Here is a 17116-nt window from a genome sequence, read left to right as displayed (position 1 = left end):
GTTGAAAAAATAAAAGGTGACGAAAAAATAAAAGAAACTTATAAAACTTAAAAATACTTGACTCGCGGGGTTCAAAGCTTCAAACCCCTCCGCGACTTGCGGTGTTCAAAGCTTCAAACCCCGCGACTCGCGGGGTTCAGAAATTCAGATGACAGGTTTAATCTTCGACGCGTTTTTCTTTATTTATTTATTTATTTATTTTTTTTTCTGTTTTCTGTTTTTATATAAATAGAAGATATATTTAAATAAAACTTATATTTTTATAAACTAAAATAAAAATAAAGAAACTTATAAAACTTAAATATTTAACAAAATCTTAAAAATACTTATATTTTTGTTTTTCTTTTTATATTTTCGAATAATTAAAACGTTTTTTTTTTTAATATTAGCGTTGCGCTTCCGGCGTTTAGAAAGTTCCCCGGCAGCGGCGCCAAAAATACTTGATGTGCAGCGGGGTGTATATAAAATAGTTATTAATTTTAGCAGGAAATACTATTAAATACGATACAATTTTACACAAGATATTTATTTATTTATAGAATGGATATACTTAAACCTTGCTACAACACTTATAGGCAGTGTACATAATCGTACAGTAGTGTAGTTTTTAGTAAGTCCGGTTCGTTCCACAAGGAAAATCTTTAAACAAAGCTTAACGCTATATTAGTTTACTTTTATAAAAATACAAATATATATATATATATATATATATATATATATATATATATATATATATATATATATATATATATATATATATATATATATATATATATATATATAAGTAATATTATTATTATAAAGGGGGGTTTTTACCGTTTAATGACCGGTTTGTCGATTTTAAAACTTTAGTCGCAGTTAAAACCAAATGTAAAATAAATACAAGACTTAAATTAAAGCGTAAAGTAAATAACGATAATGAAATTGCGAATAATAAAAGTGCGATAAAATAAACTTGCGATAATTAAAAAGGACGATAATTAAAAGTGCAATTAAATAACAATAAATAAAAGTGCGATAATTAGAAGTGCAATTAAATATAAAATAAAGGAAATTAAATATGAAATAAAAGAATTATGCTTATTTAAACTTCCGTAATCATGATGTTTGACGTGTTGATTTTTGTTTTATGCCCATGGGTTAATTGTCCTTTGTCCTGGATTATTTAATATGTCCGTCTGGTTTTTGTCCATAACAGTCCATCAGTCATAAATATAAAGTGCGAGTGTCCTCGTCAAATTATCCTTATACCCGAAGTTAAATATTCCAACTAATTGGGGACTTAAACTGTAACAAGATTTTAATACTTTGTTTAATAATTACACCAGGATGTCGACTGAGAGTAACCCAAGGTTTTAATATTTTGTTATCAATTATACCAAGTGTCCTTGTACATAATTTCACCCCTGTTTTAATTATTCTAGTGGCTATTAATCCATTCCCGTGTCCGGTTAAATGAACGATTATTCGTACATATAAATACCCCACCCATCGTATCCGATTGAGTGTATATGGTAATTTATAGGGACGCCCAATTGTAAATCTTTATATTAACATTAACAAACTGTCATTTAGTTAAACAAATATAAAGCCCATTAATAGCCCATAGTCTAATTTCCACAAGTGTCGTTCTTTTGTCCAAACCCCAATTATGGTACAAAGCCCAATTACCCAATTTTAGTAATTAACCCAACATCATGATTACTTCGTTTTAAATAAGCATAATAATAACTTAGCTACGAGACATTAATGTAAAAAGGTTGAACATAACTTACAATGATTAAAAATAGCGTAGCGTTACACGGACAGAATTTCGACTTACACCCTTACAAAATTCGCTAACATACCCTTATTATTAGAATTATAATTAAAATTAAAATTAAAATATAAATTATAAATATAAATATATCGTATGAATGAGGAGAAAAAAGATTATATTTTACGATCAGAATGCGCGAGCTTTATAGGGGGTTTCTGAATTTGGGGCTCCGCGACTCGCGGCCTTTTTGGCCTTCAAACTCCGCGACTTGCGGAGTTTACTTTTACAGCTCAGAGGAGTTTGGCTCTTTGTTTACCGACGGTTTAAATATAAATATAATATATTAAATAATTATAAGAATTATTTAAATATCATATTATATTTATGTGCATAGTTGACTTGTAATTTTTAGTCCGTTGCGTCGAGCGTTGAGAGTTGACTCTGGTCCCGGTTCCGGATTTTCGAACGTCCTTGCGTACAATTTAATATCTTGTACTTTGCGTTTTGAATCTTGTACTCTTGTAATTTCGAGACGTTTCTTATCAATAATTGGAACCTCTTTGATTGTCTTTTGTACTTTTGAGCTTTTTGGTCGTTTGCGTCTTCAATTCGTCGAATCTGTCTTTTGTCTTCACCTTTTATTATTTAAACGAATATCACTTGTAAATAGAACAATTGCAACTAAAAGCTTGTCTTTCTTGAGGAATAATGCTATGAAATATATGTTCGTTTTTAGCATTATCAGAAGCTATAAAAGAAACGCATGACTATATGCGCGCGCAAGAAGATATAAAACAAAACCGCAGAAGCAACTCTTCATACATGGACATTGATGAAGACTATTATCGGACGCAAGGAAGAGCGCCAGAGAATGGCAAACTGTACAATAACAATGGGCCGTCCAGAAGCAGTAACTACAATAACGATAAATACCGCAAATTTAACAACAACAAAGGGGGAGGAAGTCAAAGGTACAAAAGTAATCACACCGATAATGTTGCATTAATAAAAGATCTCACAAAAATGCCAAAAGAAATTTTGGCTACAGAGGTAGTGTGCAAAGACTTCGATCCCCCTGTACCAATGTCAAAGTATGGGAATAGAGACAAAAGAAACTTTTGTGACTTTCATGACGATTACGGTCACGAAACAAATGAATGTCGGCATCTAATCAAAAAGGTGGTTGCTGAACTTAAAAGGGGAAGATTACAACACTTGAAGAAAAGTGGAAAAGCATCAAGCGAGAAGCCAAAATGAGAAAAAAAATATCCATGGCAAAAAAAGAATGATGGAAGGGAAACGGATAAAATCATTAATATGGTAACCAGCAGGCAAGCAAATCAGAGACGCAAGTTAGAATTATCTGAAGAGTGGGTAAACACTCACATCATTTTTCCAGTCATAGCACAGGAACCCTCAGATGCGCCCATCACAATTAAAGGGTGCGTTAAAAGCTGCGGGTGCATCATAAAGCGATTACATATAGACACCGGCTGCAGTGTTGATATAATGTACGAACATTGTTTCTGCTTGTTGCCAGGAGTGGTGCGAACCAAGCTAATAGCTCCTAGCACCGCATTATTAGGATTTTCTAGGGAGTCTGCATGGCCAATTGGGATCATTGAATTAGAGCTAGAGCTGGTAGATGATGATAATAAGGAGTTGGTAAGAAGTACAACAATATAATTTGCTGTAGTAAGATCTTACTCAAAGTATAATGCGCTCTTGGGACGCACAACTTTGCAAAAGCTAGGAGCTATCCCTTCCACAGTGCATGGCCTCATCAAGCTCCCAACACCATTAGGAATTGCAACGATAAGGTCAGAAGAACTCGATGCAAATGTTGCAGCCGTAAAACAAGCAGAAAAATAGCCAAGCGAGGAAATACAGCTGTGAAGCTGCATGATTATCGCAAATCCGCGATATCCAGAGCAAAAAATCAAAATAGGTGGAGGATTATCCGATGAGACAAAGTTTAAGCTTCGTAACATATTAGCTTCTAATACGGATGTTGATAATGCTAAAAAAAACATATATTTCATAGCATTATTCTTCAAGAAAGACAAGCTTTTAGTTGCAATTGTTCTATTTACAAGTGATATTCGTTTAAATAATAAAAGGTGAAGACAAAAGACAGATTCGACGAATTGAAGACGCAAACGACCAAAAAGCTCAAAAGTACAAAATACAATCAAAGAGGTTCCAATTATTGATGAGAAACGTCTCAAAATTACAAAGAGTACAAGATTCAAAACGCAAAGTACAAGATATTAAATTATACGCAAGGACGTTCGAAAATCCAGAACCGGGACCAGAGCCAACGCTCAACGCTCAACGCAACGGACTAAAAATTACAAATCAACGGAGTACAAGAATATAATATAATATATATATAATTAAATTTAATTATATATATTATATTATATAATAAATAAATAAGCAGCCCACGTTTTTGTAGACTTTTGAGCCTCCCCAGCTGGCCATGCGATCGCATGAGCCTGAAGGGCAAAGCTCATGCGATCGCATGAGCACCTTTTCCAGCCCACATGCCCTATAAAAACGAGTGTTTGGCTCATCAATAATATCCATCAATATCTCTATCTATATGTAAACGTATATATATATATATATTTATATTTTAATTTTAATTTTAATTTTAATTTTAAATCCTAATAATAAGGGTATGTTAGTGAATGTTGTAAGGGTGTAAGTCGAAATTCTGTCCGTATAACACTACGCTATTTTTAATCATCGTAAGTTATGTTCAACCTTTTTAATTTAATGTCTTGTAGCTAAGTTATTATTATGCTTATTTAATCCGAAGTAATCATGATGTTGGGCTAATTACTAAAATTGGGTAATTGGGCTTTGTACCATAATTGGGGTTTGGATAAAAGAACGACACTTGTGGAAATTAGACTATGGGCTATTAATGGGCTTTATATTTATTTAACTAAATGATAGTTTGTTAATTTTAATATAAAGATTTACAATTGGACGTACCTATAAATAACCATATACACTCAATTCGGACACGATGGGCGGGATATTTATATGTATGAATAATCGTTCATTTAACCGGACACGGGAATGAAATAATAGTCACTAGAATTATTAAAACAGGGGTGAAATTATGTACAAGGACACTTGGCATAATTGATAACAAAGTATTAAAACCTTGGGTTACACTCAGTCGATATCCTGGTGTAATTATTAAACAAAGTATTAAGACCTTGTTACAGTTTAAGTCCCCAATTAGTTGGAATATTTGACTTCGGGTATAAGGATAATTTGACGAGGATACTCGCACTTTATATTTATGACTGATGGACTGTTATGGACAAAAACCAGACGGACATATTGAATAATCCAGGACAAAGGACAATTAACCCATGGGCATAAAACTAAAATTAACACGTCAAACATCATGATTACGGAAGTTTAAATAAGCATAATTCCTTTATTTCATATTTAATTTCCTTTATTTTCATATTTAATTGCACTTTTAATTATCGCACTTTTATTTATTGTTATTTTATTTTATCGCACTTTTATTTATCGCAATTTCATTATCGTTATTTATTTTATGCTTTAAATTAAGTCTTTTATTTATTTAATATTTTACATTAGGTTTTAACTGCGACTAAAGTTTTTTAAAATCGACAAACCGGTCATTAAACAGTAAAAACCCCCCTTTATAATAATAATATTACTTATATATATATATATATATTTGTATTTTTATAAATTAAAATAATATAGCGTTAAGCTTTGTTTAAAAGATTCCCTGTGGAACGAACCGGACTTACTAAAAACTACTCTACTGTACGATTAGGTACACTGCCTATAAGTGTTGTAGCAAGGTTTAAGTATATCCATTCTATAAATAAATAAATATCGTGTGTAAAATTGTATCGTATTTAATAGTATTTCCTTGTAAAATTTAATAGTATTCTATACCCCTTAGCTTTAACATCAAGTATTTTTGGCGCCGCTGCCGGGGATCGAAATCTAGCTTAAAAGCCGGAAGCGCAACGCTAATATATTAAAAAAAGGATTTTTATTTTTAGTTTACTTTTATTAAAATACGCTTTTGTAAAAATACGTTTTAAAAATTCAAAAATATAAAAAGAAAACAAAAATATAAATATTTTTAAGATTTTGTTAAATATATAAGTTTTATAAAGTTTCTTTATTTTTATTTTAGTTTGTAAAAATATAAATTTTATTTAAATATTTTGTAATTATATTATATAAATATTTAAAACAGAAAAAAAATAATAAATACTCGAGCCTGGTACTGTTACAGCCCGTAAACTGGCCCAAAATTCAAGCTCATACGATCGCATGAGCCCGAAGGCATAAACTCATGCGATCGCATGAGGTCTTCTGACAGGCCACATACAACCCTAATTCAGTAATCATTACGGAGTATTATTATTAATTATACTTAAACCCTAATTAGGGTTTAGTATTTTATTAGTTAATTTAGTTTTGTTATTTATTTTGTATTATTTAGTTTTAATTAGGTTATTTAATTTATATAAACTTAATACTTTTATAAAATAAATAATATAAAAATAATATTTTTATAAAAATTGTACTTTTTACAACTTTTAGTATATTTTTATATTTTGTCCCTTTTTAATTATTTTAGCGTAATATTTGTATTTTATCACTCGTACTTAGTTTTAAACTTAGTTTTTGCCATAGTTATTTTTATTTCTAGATTTTTAGGCTTTGCCGTAAAATCCCTTAAGTGCTTTTTCTTTAGGCTAAGATTTAAGTGCTTTAGAATTTTGCGACGCCCTTTTTAAATTTTAGTACCTTTTTAAGTTATTGCCATTTGGGATATAGTTTTACTAGTAAGCTTTAATATTTTTAGACGCAACTTTTAATTCTTAGTTTTTAGTTCCTTTTTAAGTTTCAACGCGCTACTTTCTTATTTTTATTTTTCGACGCCTATTACCTATGTATCAATTATCACTCCAATTAGTAATCTCAATTTGCAATTTTAATTTTAAGTTAGTGATAGTAATAAGGTTGGGTTAGTCGAGTGTTTTAAAGTTTTATAAGTCACTCTTTTTCTTTCTTATTTTTCGACGCCTTTTATTTTTCAACCCTTTTCTTTTTCGACCTTTTCTGACGCGCTCTTTTTCTTTCTTATTTCTCGTCATTCTAGTTTTAGGACATAGATTTTTATTCTACTTCTTATCTAAATTTCTTAAAATTACGAAAATTTATTTTAAGTGGTTAAATTGATAGACATCAAACTTTTATGGTTCGTAGTAATAGTTGGATTTGTACGTGGACCGGGTTATTGGAGCCAAACAGTACTCAATTATATTGAGACCAAATGAATCATGCCCCTCTGCTGAATCTTTTGGCTATTCGAAACGTGGGCAAAATCAGAAAAGTCTATTAATTGGATAACTTATATAATTTTTCTTTTCTTTTAAAAACTAATAGGATATTCAGTGAATGCACTGAGCAAGACGTTCAATACCTTTTGTACGTTCACCACCTGTAACCAGATCAAGACATCTAGCAAATATTGTCGCCGTTGATTTTTCTTTAGAATCGTCATCCAGTCGACCAAGTACTCCAATTCAAATTTCCGATAATCCATTTTTTGAACCCGACCTCAGAATTGAGAATCCGGAGAATATTCAGGGACGATTCATAGATCCTGAACCATTAATTTTTCCTCCGGAACCACCAATCATTCAAATAGAGATTGTTGAGGAACGAACCATTAAATCAGAATCCTCTAGTGATTCAGATTCAACAAATTCAATTATGGAGAATCTGGAACCTTTAAGTATGGAAGACCGAATGCGAGCTAAATGCACTGGCCAAGGTCACGCAATTACTCATCCTGACATTAATGCGCCAGATTATGAAATCAAAGGACAAATTCTACACATGGTAACAAATCAATGCCAATTTAGTGGTACGCCGAAGGAAGATCCAAATGAACATCTTCGTACCTTTAATAGAATCTGCACACTATTTAAAATAAGAGAAGTTGAAGATGAACAGATATATCTCATGTTATTTCCCTGGACTTTAAAGGGAGAAGCCAAAGATTGGTTGGAATCGTTACCTGAAGGGGCAATTGATACATGGGACGTTTTAGTTGAAAAATTTCTTAAACAATTCTTTCCGGCATCTAAAGCCGTAAGACTTCAAGGAGAAATTGTTACGTTCACACAGAAACCGAATGAAACTATGTATGAGGCGTGGACAAGATTTGGAAAGTTATTAAGAGGATGTCCACAACATGGTTTAGACACTTGTCAAATAGTACAAATATTCTACCAAGGATGCGACATCACTACAAGGAAAGACATAGATATTGCAGCTGGTGGTTCTATTATAAAGAAAACCAAAACTGATGCTTACAAAATTATTGATAACACTGCTTCCCACTCACATGAGTGGCACCAAGAAAAAGATATCATTAGATCATCTAAAGCAGCTAGAGCCGATTCTAGCCATGACTTAGATTCCATTTCCGCAAAGATAGACGCTGTCGAGAGACGAATGGAAAAGATGACTAAAGATATTCACTCAATACGAATTAGTTGTGAGCAGTGTGGAGGACCACATTTGACAAAAGATTGTCTCAGTATTGAACTAACAATGGAACAAAGAGAGAATATTTCATACATAAACCAAAGGCCTGAAAATAATTATCAGAATAATTATCAACTGCCAAGACCGATTTACAATCAAAACCAGAATTATAACCGAAATGTTCCTTACAACAATCAACAAGGTCCTAGCAATCAACAAGTATCCAATAATACTTACAATCAGCAAAGACCTAATTTTCAAAACAAACCACCACAAACTGATGATAAAAAGCCGAATTTAGAAGATATGATGACGAAGCTAGTTGAAACTCAAACACAGTTTTTCACATCTCAAAAACAAACCAATGAACAAAATGCTCAAGCATTTAGAAATCAACAAGCTTCTATTCAAAATTTGGAACAAGAAGTAAGTAACCTAGCAAGGTTAATAGGTGAAAGAAAACTGGGTAGTCTACCTAGTGATACAAATGCTAACCCACGGAATGAAACAGCTAAAGCCATTACCACAAGAAGTGGTACAACACTTAAACCACCTGAAATACCTGTAATTTCTGATGAAGCTATTCCTACTCCACAAGAACCACAACCTGAACAAGATAAGGAAAAAGAACCGGTAGTTGAAAAGGTTAATGAAGATAACACAGTTAAGGCTAAACCTTATGTTAAACCATACCAACCACCACTTCCCTACCCGAGTAAAATGAAAAAAGAGAGACTTGAAGCCGAGCAATCTAAATTCTTGGATATGTTTAAACAAATAAATGTCAATCTTCCTTTCATTGATGTAATTTCAGGAATGCCTAGATATGCTAAATTTCTGAAAGATCTAATCTCAAATAGAAAGAAAATGGAAGAACTCTCGGCCGTTACTATGAATGCTAATTGTTCAGCAGTGCTGTTGAATAAGATACCAGAAAAACTATCTGATCCAGGAAGTTTCACAATTCTATGTTTTCTGGGTAGTCTTAGTTCAATAGAAGCATTGGCAGACTTAGGTGCTAGTATAAATTTAATGCCGTATTCATTATACACTAAACTAGACCTTGGAGAATTGAAACCAACAAGAATAAGCATACAACTAGCCGATCGATCAATAAAATATCCTAGAGGGATAATGGAGAACATGCTAGTTAAAGTTGGTACTTTAGTATTTCCAGTAGATTTTGTTGTTCTGGACATGGAAGAAGATTCTCAAGTTCCTCTCATATTAGGAAGACCATTCTTGAACACGGCTAAAGCAATGATAGACGTGTTTGGTAAGAAACTGACCCAAAGTATAGAGGACGAGAGTGTTACCTTTTCAGTTGATAGAGCAATGCAACAACCGGAATCTGCAGATGATACATGTTATTATATTCAAACTATAGAATCACATGCAGAATTGTTAGAAGAATTTCCAGAATTACAAGGAACATGAGAATGTTCTTTAGGAGAAGGAACTGAACCAATTGATGAAACTGAAATGTTAGCTACACTAATAGCTAATGGATATGAACCAACAACAGAAGAAATTCAAATGCTAAAAGAAGAAGACAGATATCGATACAAATCATCGATAGAAGAACCACCGACATTAGAGTTAAAGCCACTTCCAAACCATTTGGAATACGCTTATTTACATGGTGAATCTGAATTACCTGTAATAATATCGTCTTCTCTTACTGAAAATGAAAAATCTCAACTCATTTATGTGTTGAAAGCTCATAAACCAGCCATTGCATGGAAGATTCATGATATAAAAGGAATAAGTCCTTCGTATTGCACACATAAAATCCTTATGGAAGAAGGTCATAAAACGTATGTGCAACGCCAATGAAGACTAAATCCTAATATGCAAGATGTTGTTAAGAAAGAAATTATTAAACTGCTAGATGCAGGTTTAATTTATTCAATCTCTGATAGTCCATGGGTAAGCCCAGTTCAATGCGTGCCTAAGAAGGGTGGCATGACTGTCATCACAAATGAGAAAAATGAGCTTATTCCTACTAGGACTGTAACAGGATGGCGTGTATGTATTGATTATAGAAAATTAAATGACGCCACCAGAAAAGATCACTTTCCCTTACCTTTCATTGATCAAATGTTGGAAAGGTTAGCCGGAAACAGTTACTATTGTTTTCTAGATGGTTTTTTCGGATATTTTCAAATTCCAATAGCACCCGAAGACCAAGAGAAAACCACATTCACGTGACCTTATGGTACTTTTGCTTACAAACGCATGCCATTTGGACTTTTCAACGCCCCTGCAACCTTTCAAAGGTGCATGATGGTGATTTTTCATGACATGATAGAAGAATGAATGGAAGTTTTCATGGATGACTTTTCAGTCTTCGGTGATACATTTGAAACATGTCTAGTTAATCTAGAACGAATGCTTATTAGATGCGAACAATCAAATCTAGTACTTAATTGGGAGAAATGCCATTTCATGGTTAAAGAAGGCATCGTTCTTGGACATAAAATCTCAAAGGAAGGAATTGAAGTGGATAGAGCTAAAGTAGATGTAATTGCTAAACTTCCACATCCCACCAATGTTAGAGGAGTTAGGAGTTTTTTAGGGCATGCCGGTTTTTACCGACGTTTCATAAAAGATTTTTCTAAAATTGCTACTCCTATGAATAAACTCCTAGAAAAGGATGCTCCATTCATCTTTTCACATGAATGTATCAAATCTTTTAATATACTTAAAGAGAAACTCACTAATGCGCCGATCATGATAACACCAAATTGAAATCTACCGTTTGAACTTATGTGCGATGCAAGTGATTTTGCAATGGGAGCCGTTTTAGGATAAAGGATTGAAAAACGATTTCAACCTATATATTATGCTAGTAAGACGTTACAAGGAGCACAAACGAACTATACAACTACTAAAAAAGAACTCCTTGCTATTGTCTTTGCTTTTGACAAATTTCGTTCATATCTCGTTCTAGCAAAAACGATGGTCTATACCGACCATTCTGCTCTTAGATACCTATTTTCAAAACAAGATGCCAAACCAAGATTAATCCGTTGGATCTTAATCTTACAAGAGTTCGATATTGAAATCCGAGATAAAAGAGGAGCAAAAAATCTCGCCGCTGATCATCTTTCTCGTCTTGAAAATCCTGAATTAGAAGTTCTAAATGAATCGGCAATACAAGACAACTTTCCTGATGAATATCTATTGAAGATAGATTATAATGAAATTCCATGGTTTGCAGACTATGCAAACTACTTAGCATGTGGATTCCTTGAAAAAGGATTATCGTACCAAAAATGAAAGAAATTCTTCAGTGATATAAAACACTATTTCAGGGAAGATCCACATTTGTTTAAAAGTTGTCCAGATGGAATAATACGCCGATGTGTATTCAGAGATGAAGCTAGTAAAATCTTAAACCATTGTCACACAGGACCAACAGGAGGGCATTATGGGCCTCAACTAACAGCAAGAAAAGTTTATGATGCTGGATTCTATTGGCCTACAATTTACAAAGACACACACCTTCTTTGCAAATCCTGTGATGCTTGTCAAAGGGCCGGAAAAATAAGTCAACGTGATGAAATGCCACAAAATGTCATTCAAGTATGTGAAGTATTTGACATTTGGGGTATTGACTTTATGGGTCCATTTCCAAAATCTCATAATAATCTATATATTCTCGTAGCCATTGATTATGTATCTAAATGGGCGGAAGCACAAGCTCTCCCAACTAACGATGCACGAGTTGTAGTCAACTTTTTAAAACGTCTTTTTGCAAGGTTTGGAACACCGAAAGCTTTAATAAGTGATCGGGGTACTCATTTATGTAACAATCAACTTGAGAAAGTTCTTAAAAGATATGGAGTAACTCATAAAATCTCCACTGCATATCATCCACAAACAAGTGGACAAAAGAATCAATGAAGAAGGGTATGTTAGCGAATGTTGTAAGGGTGTAAGTCGAAATTCTGTCCGTGTAATGCTACGCTATTTTTAATCATTGTAAGTTATGTTTAACCTTTTTAATTTAATGTCTCGTAGCTAACTTATTATTATGCTTATTTAATCCGAAGTAATCATGATGTTGGGCTAATTACTAAAATTGGGTAATTGGGCTTTGTACCATAATTGGGGTTTGGACAAAAGAACGACACTTGTGGAAATTAGACTATGGGCTATTAATGGGCTTTATATTTGTTTAACTAAATGATAGTTTGTTAATTTTAATATAAAGATTTACAATTGGACGTACCTATAAATAACCATATACACTCAATTCGGACACGATGGGCGGGATATTTATATGTATGAATAATCGTTCATTTAACCGGACACGGGAATGAATTAATAGTCACTAGAATTATTAAAACAGGGGTGAAATTATGTACAAGGACACTTGGCATAATTGATAACAAAGTATTAAAACCTTGGGTTACACTCAGTCGATATCCTGGTGTAATTATTAAACAAAGTATTAAGACCTTGTTACAGTTTAAGTCCCCAATTAGTTGGAATATTTGACTTCGGGTATAAGGATAATTTGACGAGGATACTCGCACTTTATATTTATGACTGATGGACTGTTATGGACAAAAATCAGACGGACATATTGAATAATCCAGGACAAAGGACAATTAACCCATGGGCATAAAACTAAAATTAACACGTCAAACATCATGATTACGGAAGTTTAAATAAGCATAATTCCTTTATTTCATATTTAATTTCCTTTATTTTCATATTTAATTGCACTTTTAATTATCGCACTTTTATTTATTGTTATTTTATTTTATCGCACTTTTATTTATCGCAATTTCATTATCGTTATTTATTTTACGCTTTAAATTAAGTCTTTTATTTATTTAATATTTTACATTAGGTTTTAAATGAGACTAAAGTTTTTTAAAATCGACAAACCGGTCATTAAACGGTAAAAACCCCCCTTTATAATAATAATATTACTTATATATATATTTGTATTTTTATAAATTAAACTAATATAGCGTTAAGCTTTGTTTAAAAGATTCCCTGTGGAATAAACCGGACTTACTAAAAACTACACTACTGTACGATTAGGTACACTGCCTATAAGTGTTGTAGCAAGGTTTAAGTATATCCATTCTATAAATAAATAAATATCTTGTGTAAAACTGTATCGTATTTAATAGTATTTTCTTGTAAAATTTAATAGTATTTTATACCCCTTAGCTTTAACATCAGCTGTCTTTGAATGGAAAGAAGCAGACATGACTGGTGTACCAAGAGAAATTGCTGAGCATAAACTTAATGCAAATCCAAGTCTGACGCCAGTACGACAAAAGAAACGCGGTATGGCACCGGAAAGAAGCCGATGGTTGAAAGCGGAGGTTGACAAGTTGGTCAAAGCAAATATATTACGAGAGGTAAGGTACCAAATGTGGGTAGCAAACCCGGTACTGGTAAAAAAAGCCTGATGGGTCGTGGTATGTGTGTCGACTTCACGGACATTAACAAAGCCTGTCCCAAAGATAATTATCTCCTACCTGAATAGACTGGAAAGTCGAGTTGCTGGCAGGCTTCCGATATAAATGTTTTTTGGATGCGTACAAAGGATACCATCAGATACAGATGGCAGCAGATGACGAGGATAAAACTACTTTTCACACAAGCCAGGGAATATACTGCTACACCAAGATGCCATTTGGTCTAAAGAATGCGGGAGCAACATACCAGCGCGTAATAGACAAGGCTTTCAAAGGTCATATTGGCAGAAATTTGGAAGCGTATGTTGATGATTTGGTGATAAAAAGCACAACAGAACAAGGTTTATTGAAAGATATATTAGAAACGTTTGCATCGTTGAGAAATATAATTATGAAGCTCAACCGTCGAAGTGCAGTTTTGGAGAAGAAGAAGGAAAATTTCTTGGTCATATAATAACTGAGCGCGGGATACGCGCAAATCCAAAGAAAATAGAGGCAATCGAAAATATGCCGTCACCCAGAAATAAAAAAGAAGTGCAAAGTTTAACGGGTAAAATGGCGGCATTAACAAGGTTCTTATCAAAATCCGCAGAGTGATCGCTTCCCCTTTTCGGGACATTAAAAAACTGCTTAAAGAAAACGGATTTCAAATGGACAGAGGAGGCGGAACTGGCATTTCAGGAAATGAAAAAGTTGTTAAAAGAGTTGCCAACAATGACTGCGCCGATTGCGGGAGAAACATTGATACTATACTTAGCAGCATCAAAAGAAGCAATAAGTTCAGTATTAATAGCAAACAGGGGACATGTACGCTCTTCAAATCAAAATCTAGTTGTTTCTTATTGTAACACCCCAGGTAAACGTTCCCCGTAGCATGATATTGTCCGCTTTGCCCATAGGCGCACGGATTTTTCTTGGCGACCAAACACGACGAGCACTTTCCCAGGAGGTCACCCATCCTGGTAGTGCTCTCGCCTGAGCACGCTTAACTGCAGAGTTCTCACAGGATCTGCTGCGCTTGTGGTCCCAAAACGCGTCATGCTAGGAAAGGTCTCCACACCCTTATAAGGCATGCTTCGTTCCCCTCTCCAACCGATGTGGGACGGATGTAACACGGATGTTACAATCCTCCCCCCTAATGGGACACAGCGTCCTCGCTGTGCACGTTTGGTCTGGGGCCTGGCTCTGATACCATCTGTAACAACCCAGGTAACACGTTCCCCGTAGCATGATATTGTCCACTTTGCAGAGATAGGGACGTACCCTTGTCTCCCCCGTAGGTTGCTCACAGATTTTTCTTGGCGACCACACACGACGAACACTTTCCCAGGAGGTCACCCATCCTGGTAGTGCTCTCGCCTAAGCACGCTTAACTGCAGAGTTCTCACAGGATCTGCTGCGCTTGTGGTCCCAAAACGCGTCATGCTAGGAAAGGTCTCCACACCCTTATAAGGCATGCTTCGTTCCCCTCTCCAACCGATGTGGGACGGATGTAACACGGATGTTACAATTATTCAATAGTCATTTATCATATATATATATTATGATGTGCGGACAGGTACAAATGCATGTATATTTGTTAGCAAAGCTTTAACAGGAAGCGAATTAAACTACCCTGTAATTGAAAAACTGGTTTATGCGCTCGTGCATACGGCTAGACGCTTAAGGAGATATTTTCGAGCGCATCCAATAATGGTCCTAACAAACCAGCCAATAAAGCAGGTATGACAAAAAACAACGTATTGTCAAAAAACTTAAAGTTGCTTGATACGTTCTAGCAAGTTTACATTCGCTGATACCTGTTGATCAGGTGCTATATAAACTAGAAAATTCTGGTAGCATGGCCAAATGGGCTATTGAATTGGGTGAGCATGAGATAAGCTTCTCACCAAGAAGTGCGGTAAAAGGACAAGTCCTAGCAGATTATCTGGCTGAAACAGCCGGAGATATCGAAGTCTCGCATGAATCAAAAGAAATACCACCTTCGCCCGAGCAGCTGTGGGAAATGCACACAGATGGGGCTTGCGGTCCAGAAGGCGCAGGGGCAGGAATAGTCCTAAAAAGTCAAGAAGGAGAAGAATATACCTTCGCATTGCGCTTTAGCTTCCCTGTAACAAACAATGAAGCTGAGTATGAAGCGTTGTTATCCGGAATGCGGGTAGCAAAATATCTCGAGGTAAAGGAGCTGTCTGTATAAGTTTATTCACAGTTAGTTGCAAACCAATTCAATGGAATAGTTGAAGCACATGATGAATCGATGCAAAAATACTTGAAACTTGTGCAAGAGCTTGCGGTAGACTTCGATTTATTTCAGATAACTCAGATTTCAAGAACATCGAATAAAAAAGTGGATGCGCTCAGTAAGTTAGCAGCCTTAACATTCAGCCACTTTAAGAAAGAAATTTGGGTCGAGGAAGTGAAAGTAAAATCCATCGAGACAGACGGTATATCTGCCGCAGTTGAAGAAGAGAAGCAGAGTTGGATGACACCGATAGTAGAATTTTTGAACAAAGGAACATTGCCAATAGATTTAATGGAAGCAAGAAAGATTAAGATGAAAGCACCAATGTATTTGTTAAACAAAGGAATTCTATACAGAAAGTCTTTTCTGGGACCCCATTTGCAGTGTCTTAATACAACTCAAGCTGAATCGATCATATGGGAAGTGCACGAGGGAATGTGCGCTTTGCACTGGGGACACAAAATAGTTGCGTCCAAAATAATGCAGCTCGGTACTATTGGCCGTCAATGTACACAGATGCCGCGGAGGTAATACGTAAATGTCAATCGTGTCAGCTGCATGCACCAGTAAGCAAAGCTCCGCGACATCCAATGATACCGATCGTGTCTCCATGGCCATTCTGTAAATGGGCAATTGACATAGTGGGGTCATTCCCCACAGGCCCAGGAGGTGTAAAGTTTCTGGTAGTGGCCATTGATTACTTTACAAAGTGGGTAGAAGCCAAACCGCTGAAAACAATTTCGGGCAAACAGATCTGAAATTTTGTATGGGAAAATATCGTCTGTCGGTTTGGAGTACTAAATGAAATAGTAAGTGACAACGGCACACAATTTGAAGGTAACCCATTCAGCAATTATTTCTGGTAGTGGCCATTATTTCTTTGGCTTATGAAAGCCACTTCTTCTTTTTGAGCCATTGTTAAACCGGCATCACATTCTTTTCCTAAATGGAGACCACCACAGTATTCACAACCTACCTTCATACTATGAATTTCCTTGGTGATTTTGTCCATGTTTTGAGCAACATCGTCTATTTTCACACTTAGGGAACTAAGGTCATCATAAGCATCGGCGCTATGGACTTGAGCAT

General features: G+C 34.7%; 1 protein-coding gene across 1 annotated transcript; it reads left to right on the top strand.

The window, feature by feature from the left end:
• The first annotated feature begins 15790 nt into the window (after window positions 1-15790).
• On the top strand, window positions 15791-16558 carry LOC139888224 (uncharacterized). Its single transcript, XM_071871248.1, has 2 exons — window positions 15791-15943; window positions 15995-16558. The coding sequence occupies exons 1-2, from the start codon at window positions 15791-15793 to the stop codon at window positions 16556-16558; spliced, it is 717 nt and encodes a 238-aa protein (XP_071727349.1).
• Window positions 16559-17116: the final 558 nt, after the last annotated feature.

This window comes from Rutidosis leptorrhynchoides, chromosome 2 (genome assembly GCF_046630445.1).
Source record: "Rutidosis leptorrhynchoides isolate AG116_Rl617_1_P2 chromosome 2, CSIRO_AGI_Rlap_v1, whole genome shotgun sequence".
Classification (NCBI taxonomy): Eukaryota; Viridiplantae; Streptophyta; class Magnoliopsida; order Asterales; family Asteraceae; genus Rutidosis; species Rutidosis leptorrhynchoides.
The sequence above is the reverse complement of the archived record's forward strand: the minus strand, read 5'-3'. Positions and strand labels throughout refer to the sequence as shown.